A 9593-nucleotide genomic window follows, 5' to 3' on the forward strand; every position below is an offset into this window, starting at 1 on the left:
TTAACTGGTCTTATATTTAAACTGGTCCATATTTGGTTGAAATTGCAGTCCGCCATCTTTAATTTCTTTGAAAATAAACCTACTTTTTTTATTTCCTCCTAGACCTCCGATTCTCACAAATATCAGCTCTGAACATGTTCAGACTATGCCAGAAAACAGTTGTTAAAGGTTTTTGATTGAGCAAACAGTTTTCCAATAGTGCATCAACAAAACTGATGACATGATGTCAAGCAGAATCTGAGACTGTAACTCGACACACTTACACACATATTCACACCAAACTGTTTTTGTTTCCTCACACTGACCACACAACATTAATGTGGGAACAGCGCCACCTAATGGACAAACGTGATAAGGAATTAAATATTCTTAAATATTCCTTTAAGAGAAACCATAAACCTGGATTTAGATGTTTCAAGAACAAAACCCACACAGAAATATGAACAATAACACATCTCATACAGGGCACAAAGATTTACTGTAGTTCTATCTCTTCAAAATAAAGTTGTCATCTACTGTTTTCATACAAAACTGTCTTCAGCACTGCATAGTTTTTAATGGCTTTCGAACAGTAATTTTAACAGCATTATTATGACTGATTTACAGCGTCGGCGATGATAATTCAGAATGCTTTAAGAGTTGAGAGAAACTGAAATGAGCTTCAGGCTTAACGCAAAATATTTAAAGAAGAAGGAGAAGAATTTAAGGGTTAATTCACCCAAAAATGAACATTTGTCAACATTTAATCACGTTCATGTCTAAACTTTCCATATGGAACTCAAAATATTCACACTGTAGAATATTCACAATATATGACTGTGCTTTAAGGTTTAGAACAACATAAAGGTGAGTAAATAATACAAGAAATTTGGGTTACACTTTATTTTAAGGTGTCATTGTTACAGTGTAATTATATATTTAAGTACTGAGTAATAATAAGCAACTACATGTACTTACTCTAGGGTTAGGGTAGGATTAGGGTTTGGTTGAGGGTTAGTTGCATGTAATTATGCATAATTTACTGTTATTACTATGGTAAACATGTAACATAACAAGGACACTGTAAAATAAAGTGTTACCGAAATGTGTCATTTTTGGGGCACTATCACTTTTTAAAGGCATAACTTAAGCAAATATCTCATTTCTTTGCCTATCAATAACTATAAAACCACACGATTGAGCGAATGCGAGTCGTTCTCGGCGGTCCGGTTTGATCCGAAGCCTCTCACACCTCAGGAATAGAATGATCCATTAGTGACTTTACAATATTGCTGGACATCCTGCAGTGAGAAAGAGAAACACACATTAAGAACACGCTTTAAAGGCTTTACATGACTAAACCCCAGATTGGGTTTGTATTTCCCATACCGTTTCATCATGTGTTCGAAGATCACCACCGGCATCACGGTTACCGTGACAACGCCTCCGCTGGAATTAAGGATGTCCATGATTTGGGAGTCCTAATAAAAGTTCAAATCAAATCTTACACGTCGCCGGAGAAGAAAGGAAAGCCGAGGAGAGTGAAGCACGCAGGAGATTTACCTTGAGTCCGATGACGTTCTGCCCGTTGATCTCGCAGATCTGGTGATCCGTCAACAGGCCGTTGCGAGCCGCAGAACTGTCCTGAACTATTGAGCTGATACGGCCCTTCTTAAAGATGAAGCCCAGCTGCCCGCTCATGTCCTTGTGAAGAGTAACACTTCGCTCCAGTGGCCTGCGAACAGTGATTCACAAACCGCTTTATTATTGCATTATGAACGTTATAGTTTAGCCCTTATGGGGCCCTATCTCGCACCCAGCGCAATTGACTTTGACGTACACCGACGCATGTCTCATTCCTATTTCTCACCCGACGCACAGCGGACTTTTCCCTCCACAGACGCACGTCAGTAAATCAGGGAATGAACTTGCGCTCCCGGGGGCGGTTCAGGGAAAAGAGGAGGCGTGTTCCGGCACAAACGTTCCCTGGTGCTATTTTGCAGTTTCAGAAAACATTAGCGATTAGATGCTATTTTAAGGGCGCATGCTTGGCCATAATGTAGCGTGTGCACAACGCACACACACTTTGATTCTCTCATCTACACACAGAAGCAGCAGTTCTCAGTTTTAGAAAACCATACATAATTACAAGGAAAAATATTCCACACGAGGGAAATCATTGTGGTGTCCATGAAGATGTGAAAAATAGGCATAAATCTAGCTTACACATTTATCCAAATTATCATACGCCTGTTTAATCGAAGCTAATTTGTGTGTGTTTCTCCATCCCCAATGTCACTTCTCTGTGTTTTACGGCCCTGACGAGAGCGTCGGTCTCCTCGGCTGTGAACCGCTCCTGGCAAATCCGCCGTTATAATAGTAAACCGCCATGGAACAAGCGCGCCTGCTCTTAAAGGGAATGTGAGATGATGCTCTGATTGGTTTATTTCACGTTACGCCCAAACCACACCTATGAGTAATGAAGCTACTTCAGACCAAAACATTTTAGATTTGAGACCCGCCCACAAAGTTACTTGCGTTTCTCGTTTGATACTTGCGTTTCAGATCGTTAAAATAGGGCCCATGGTGTGTTAAGGTCATTTTGCTAGTTAATGTTATTGCATTGGACTAAAATTTACTGACTTTCCTCACCCAGAGTCTAACAACTTCATATTTTTTTTTATAATTTTTATAATTTTTTTGTGTTTTTTTTTCCACATTGTAAATGTGACCGGCCTCAAAAATGACCAGCTAACAAAAAACATATAATATAAATCTCTCATTATGCTACATCATCACCAAATACTGGATTCAATCTTTTTGTCAACTTGTTTTCTTTCAATTAGGACAGGTTTTGTATTTATTTTTGCATTTTTGTATTTATTTTTCACATCCCTCAGTTTTTGAGTGTAAAAAACGTTTATTTGTGGATAATTTTGTCAATTTTACATAAAATATATAAAATAAAAAAAAATCTATCACATTTTTTTTTTATCACACTAGTGTGCTTTAATGTTTAACCAGGAAATTAGTTTTTAAATGCTTTTATTTTGTACAAAATGGCACAAAAATCACACTTGTGATGTTCCCTACAAAACAAAATTGCTTATAGATTTATTGTTATGCTATTTTACTACCAAATATTGGATTCATGTGCCATTATTCTTCTATTACATCATACTGAGATTCACACTGGCAGTAAATGCCACAGCTTAATGGTTAAATGAATTAATCACAGAGAAAAATTCAACACACACACACACACACACACACACACACACACACACACACACACACACACACACACACACTGTTAGGCTTTTATTTGTGCACATGAAACTATCTAGGGAATGTGTGCTGGCTGAAGCTTCTTTCACAGGGTTTTGGCTGCTTCATTTTTTGCTAAACACCAGATGGCGCTGTTTTCAACACTCTCAAAGCTTTGAATCTATTCCCGGAACAATCAGAGGAAAGTCTCAGTGCTACACGAGGCTTAATTTGCCCATCCCTAGCATTCAGCCCAACCTCCCCAGAAACTTGCAGCTTTCTGGGATCATGAGGAGGCATAAAGCTGTTGAGTCCATGCTAACTTTTCCTTTTAGGTCGGTTGTTCTGCCACAAAGGCTAAGCCTGGTGTAGGTAGAAAACAGATGATGATGATGATGATGACCCAATAATGACTGTAACCATGGTAACTAAAGAATGGCAGGAAATTCAAACAAAGTGACTGGTGATAAACAAACGAAAAGTCCAAACGTAAAAGATCCGTGACAGTAACGCATTACTTTCTATAAAAAGTAACTAAGTAGCACAAATAGTTACTTTTTTAGGGAGTAACACAATATTGTAACGCATTACTTTTAAAAGTAACTTTCCCCGACACCGACACAGGGTAGGCACTTTCAGCAAAAGAAAATTAGAAAGCTCTGAAGCAAGAGTACATGATCTGTTCTTACAAACCCATTTAGATTGTTTTCCTCCCCTTTTCCAAACTGCTTGGACCCTGAAGATTGCTGCTTACGGTTATATTTTTATGACATGCTGTGTGACAGTTTGAGGTTTATAACGATGTTTCGCACAGCTGGATATCTGCAAGGCTAAAACTGCACAACACACCCTCCTGTTTCTGTTCTCCTCATGAATTATTCAGTCATAACAACCTGATCCTCATTAATAAAACAGCAGTATTTGAAACCTGCAGATATGCTCTACGTATGGCGTGTGTGTGTGTGTGTGTGTACCTGTCTCGCACAGCCAGACTGATCCTCTCTGGGTTGGCGTTCTTCAGCACTTTATGTGCATTATCGCTGCTCCAGCCAGCGCAGGATTTGCCATTGATCTCCAGAATCTGATCACCGAAGCGAAGCCCTGCCAACGCTGCCGCAGTGTTCGCCTGCACCAACTGCACAAACACACCCTGAACACACACACATCGGGAAGCGTCAATCAGAGATTCCCCTACACTTTAAGAGTGTAATGTTATGATGGTAACACTTTACAATAAGGTTCATTAGTAAACTAACTTAGTTAACATGAACTAAGAATGAACTGCACTTCAGCTTTTATTAATCTTAGTTAATGTTAATTTCACAGTATACATTTGATACTGTGAACTAAAATGAACAAACAATGAACAGCTGTATCTGTATTAACTAAAATTAACATTAATTCTCTTGCGTTCGGATGCTGGCGTTAGGGAACACACTCGTGTGAGACGCTTCTGGAGGGAATTACACCAAATAATTCTGATCACACACTTTGACTCCGGCGTTTCAGAAACACCAAACCAACATTAGAGATGCTACGATGCCATTGGTCCGCTGGGTAACAGGAACTACCAGTGAATCAATCGCATCACAGCATCTGGTGTTTGAGGGATTTATTGTTTCCATCGTAGTTCATGTGCATGACTTCTTATCAGATATAACATTAATCCCCCTCAATTGAGCGCATACATAGTTCCCTTTTCGAATGGTCAGTCGTATTGCGTCTGCTAGATGCGATGGGCTCCGATTAATGAAGCCTTTTATAAAATCACGCAGTGCTACTACACAGCCATAACAGTTGCTACTATGCTACTATCAGGTGAGTATAACAAGAGCTAATTCTCTAAAAGAGCATATTTTCGCCGGCGTTTGTTTCAAAATGCCGCCCCTCTAAGCACGCCCCGCAAGCCACGTTCATTTAAGAAAGATGCTCTCACTCTCATGGCGAAAGCGCAAGTCTCGCCTCGCTGCGCTCGTGTTCTGCGGCTCAGCAGCGATCCAGGCCCCGAAGCAAAGCCGTAAGCCGCGCCTCCGCACGGCCAAACGCTACTTCTATGAACGCCAGCCCCCGCCCCAGCGCAACGAGCTGCCATCTGAACTAATTCAGACCCATAGCCACCCGGGCCGAGGCTTGGAAAGTGGCTGAAACCCCAGATCCCTACCCTAGCATGTCGCTCAGGTCGCCTTAATGTCAAGGTAGACCACGGCTGCATCAGAGCCCTGGCCCCTTGGAAACAGCTTGGGGACGGTCTCAAGGAGGATGGAGGTTTGGGAGCTCTGTGCCAGGGCAAGCCGACTTCCAGCTCTTTGTTGAGAACGGAAAAACAGCTGCATATCAACTGCCTGGAAATGGTGGCGGTTCTGCCTGCCCTCAAAACCTTCCTACCATACCTGATAGGTCACCACGTCTTAATCCGATCGGACAGTGTCCTACATAAACCACCAAGGCGGACTCAGGTCGAGAACTCCGTACAGGCTAGCCAGAAGCCTCCTCTGGGGACTGGACTAGAGGGCTGCATTGGGATCGAGTCCCGCGGGACCCAACGCAAATCTCGCGGGAGCGGGCGGTTTGAACTTTGCTGCGGGCGGGAATGGGCGGCTAAAAAAAAACACTGCGGGATCGGGAGGTAGCCTAGCGACATGATGGAGATGTCAATAATGGCGCTTTTACACTAGTACCAGCTCGCCTCGGCTCGGCTCGACTCGACTCGCCTTTGTTTGGTTTTCCACTGTGTAAAAGTTGTACCTGTATCTGCTTCCAGGTACTTTTTTTCGTACATGCTTAATTTAAGCTGCTTTCAGACTTTCTCTGCACATTTACACCAGGACCAATCAAGCCTATGACGGAATACTTCAATAGCCAAAATCAAAGTACTTGAAGTCTAAAGAAACGCGCGGTAGCCCAAGCGTTTTAGATGTCCCCGATAGCCTAGCCAGGCTATTATTCATCTTCCTGACCAGTGCGTCAGAATACATGCAGGCCAGGGAAACGAAACAAACAGCCCTATGAATCTCTTTAATACCAGCAATACAAATACGTGTTTTTTCCTGCGGGACGGGAGAAGACACAAAATCAATGCATCTCTATTATTGTGCGGGAATAAATTCTCAGAGTTTTGCGGGTGCGGGCGGGAGTGGACATACATATTGCGGGAGCGGGCGGGAGTGTAAAACATATGTTGCAGGAGCGGGCGGTAATGGTCAGAAATTCGGCGGGCGCGGGCGGGATGAAGAAAACAGTCCCGCGCAGGGCTCTAGACTGGACCCTACATCCACAGACAGTTCAAATGATCTGGAGTACTTTCAGAGGTCGACCTCTTGTCCCAAACTGCGGGGCCTCCATGTGTGGCCCCTCGATGGGAGCCTACGTTCCTCCCAGCGAGAGTCCTAAACACCAGTGGTGAGGCTAGAGGCCCGTCCACAAGATGCCTCTATGCCAGGGTGGGAATTATACCGCGGCCACGCGGCCATGGCCGCCGTTGCCCTACACTTTGGCCTTCATGCCCCGTGAAAAAAAAATCATCGTACGGCCACAGTGGCCTGTGTGCCCTGGCCCTGTCCAAGTTCCACCCAAGTAGTCTCTGAACTTAAATTAGTTTGTGGATTCGCGCAGGTGCAGTGTCATAATCACATCGATGATCTCACGCATCAAAACAGCAGTGCAAGAAGCATGTAACGTCAGCACCAACAGAAGAACGACACTCTGTTGTCGAAACTGGTGCATAGATATATACACTAGATTTCGCCTTGGCTACGGCATTCGTTCATGAACTGCCGTAGCCAAGGCGAAATCTATATGTCTATCTATGCACCAGTCTGCGCACACGTCACACAGCAGGAAGCGCGGGCGCCCTCAGATCACTTGGACGTCGCTGTGTTACAAGAGGTAAAAACGATATAAATACTGTTCGTTTTCTCACACAAACCGCTCGTTTCGTGTCTTAGGCCATCAATGTGTACTTACGATGGGGAATTGTTTAATTTGGACTCTGTGGATGGCTGCTCTTTGAGACCGTGACCATAGACCTGCATTATATGACTGACAGACAAGAACGGTTTGACCTAAAAATATCAAAATCTATTTGCTAGTAGATAAGTGCCCTTTTCAGAAAAGGGCCCTATGCAAGGTTCCAGAGGTAACGGCGTCAGCGCACTGAAGCGTTTTCTTTTTTTTTAATAGTTCAAAGTTACTATAAGATTTAATGTTATTACCTTGACAAACTATAACTTACATCATTAAAAATATATAAGACTCACGTTTCAGTATTTGAACACTATTGTATTCTGAGAAATTTATATTGACAGTTATGTCTTAGTTTGTGTCAGGAGTTATGAAATGCAAAAATGAGTCGATACCTTTAATATGAATTATGAGCGTCAGACGCTCCCATTCATAAAAAACTCCTGTGCTGTCGTCATGAAAGCGATTCACAAAACAACGTCCCTCACGGCTTTTAGCTCAAAAGTGTGCAGATTTGGAGAAATGTTGATATATTCTCAGTTTACATCAGATTTCTATTGACAGGAATAATATTTTATTGAATTTATAGCCAAATGCGCCGATGTAATCATTATGAGCGCTGTATACTGATGTGCTGTGTTTTCAATTCATACCAGCAGCCTGAGGGCGCTCTACTGAACATTATAGTCCATATTTGAAACACATGAAGAAGAGCGTTCGACAATGCAGGAAATTATTAATTTATTGGCATTTGTGTTGTTTCTGAATGCTTTTATTGGCATTTGTGTTGTTTCTATTGTTGTGTGAGGGTGTATACCTTCTGGATGTAATGGCGCTCTCTCTCTCTCTCTCATTAAAAAATGTTTTGTTTTTTTTTTATTAAAAAAGTCATAATCCATGTCTTATTCCAAATTAGGATGTTATGGTATCAATCTGAATGGGAAAACCATCGAATTGTACGATGGCCTTTGTGCCCTGTCATATGGCCTTGTTGCCCCTAAAAAAAAAAAAAAGGTGGAGGCCAAATGGCCTTGCCCCTAAAATTACATAATTCCCACCCTGCTCTATGCCCTTAAGTGGTTTATCTTCTCCAGCTGGTTCTCAGCCCGGAGCCAAGACCCTCCATCGTGTGGAGTACCGCTGGTACTTTCATTTCTTCAAGAGCTACTGGATGCAGGTCGCACCCCATCCATGCTCAAAGTCTACGTGGCGGCCATTACAGCTTTCCATGCCCTAGTGGCCGGCCATCTTTAGGGAAAAGCACATGATTGTTCGCTTCCTGAGGGGAGCGAGGAGGGTCAACCCGCCACCCCCCACTTCAGTACCCACCTGGGACCTATCAGCGGTCCTCAGAGCCCGCAAAGGGCCTCCATTTGAGCCGAATTGAAACCACTCTCACTTCAGACTGCGCTACTGCTAGCCTTAGCATCGGTCAAGTGAGTAGGGGACCTGCAAGCACTTTCTGTTAGCGCTTCCTGCATTGAGTTTGGACCAGGCGACTCTAAAGTCGTCCTCAACCCAAGACAAGCCTAGCACACCATTATTCTTAAGGGTTCTGACCCTATTGAACCCCCTCAGGGCGCTATTGCCCCATTAGCCCTCTGCCCTTGGGACCCTTGTCCAGGCGTCCAAGGCTCGGGTCATAAAACATGTCGTTCTGCTTGAACATAGCACGGCGTGATTGGATTGGCTCCCCATCGCGTCTAGCAGACGCAATACGACTGACCGTTCGAAAGGGAACGACTCGGTTACTCACGTAACCTCGGTTCCCTGAGATAAGGGAATGAGTATTGCGTAGACGGCCGTGCTATGACGCACACGACTCGCCGTTCGTCGCTTCAGTCATTTAAACCTGAATCCTATGGCGAAATGAGCTGCTTTTATTGGCAGATGCCCCTCCCCTTCTGGCGGGGGAGAAAAATATATGCGATATCCCAAAATAAGCATTAAAGCAGGTGGGTGTAAACATAGGTAACGGACACTTCGAAAATGTGATGATTAATGATGAATAATGCTAAATGATTAAATATAATAAGACAATCATGATGGATGAATTATGTTATTTCAAATGTAAGAGTCAAAGAAATACATTATCTATGGCTTTGAGGCGGAGGCCGATCTTCCCATCCATGTCTTTGCACAGAACGATCTCCCGAACGCCCTGCCGAATCTCCGCCCTCTTCACGCCCAGGTCACTTCCTGTTACAGGAGCCGCCCTCCAGATCCGCGTGTCACTTCCTGTAACAGGAGCTGCCGTCCAGCTCGATCCAGATGTGCAGACACTGAGAGCCTAAAAAAGGCATTGTATATTATTACTATACAGCAAAATTATTTTGTCCAATGATCTAAAATATACTTTGTGTGGTAACATCTATCAGCAGTTCAGT

At 43.3% G+C, this 9593-nt stretch overlaps 1 protein-coding gene across 2 annotated transcripts in view; it reads right to left on the reverse strand.

Moving 5' to 3' along the window:
* Positions 1-158: 158 nt before the first annotated feature.
* Positions 159-9593, reverse strand: part of sdcbp (syndecan binding protein (syntenin)) — an 11730-nt gene continuing 2295 nt past the window's right edge. The window contains exons 5-9 of one of the 2 annotated variants that reach the window (XM_084405463.1): positions 9296-9496; positions 4221-4396; positions 1543-1714; positions 1369-1460; positions 159-1280 (exon numbers count right to left, since the gene is read on the reverse strand). In XM_084405463.1, the coding sequence (XP_084261589.1) occupies positions 1226-1280; positions 1369-1460; positions 1543-1714; positions 4221-4396; positions 9296-9496 (696 nt within the window). In that variant the 3' untranslated portion in view covers positions 159-1225. The remainder of the gene's footprint in view (positions 1281-1368; positions 1461-1542; positions 1715-4220; positions 4397-9295; positions 9497-9593) is intronic. The other variant, XM_084405462.1, reaches the window with a different exon arrangement.

This window comes from Rutilus rutilus, assembly GCF_951802725.1.
Source record: "Rutilus rutilus genome assembly, chromosome: 3".
Lineage (NCBI taxonomy): Eukaryota > Metazoa > Chordata > Actinopteri > Cypriniformes > Leuciscidae > Rutilus > Rutilus rutilus.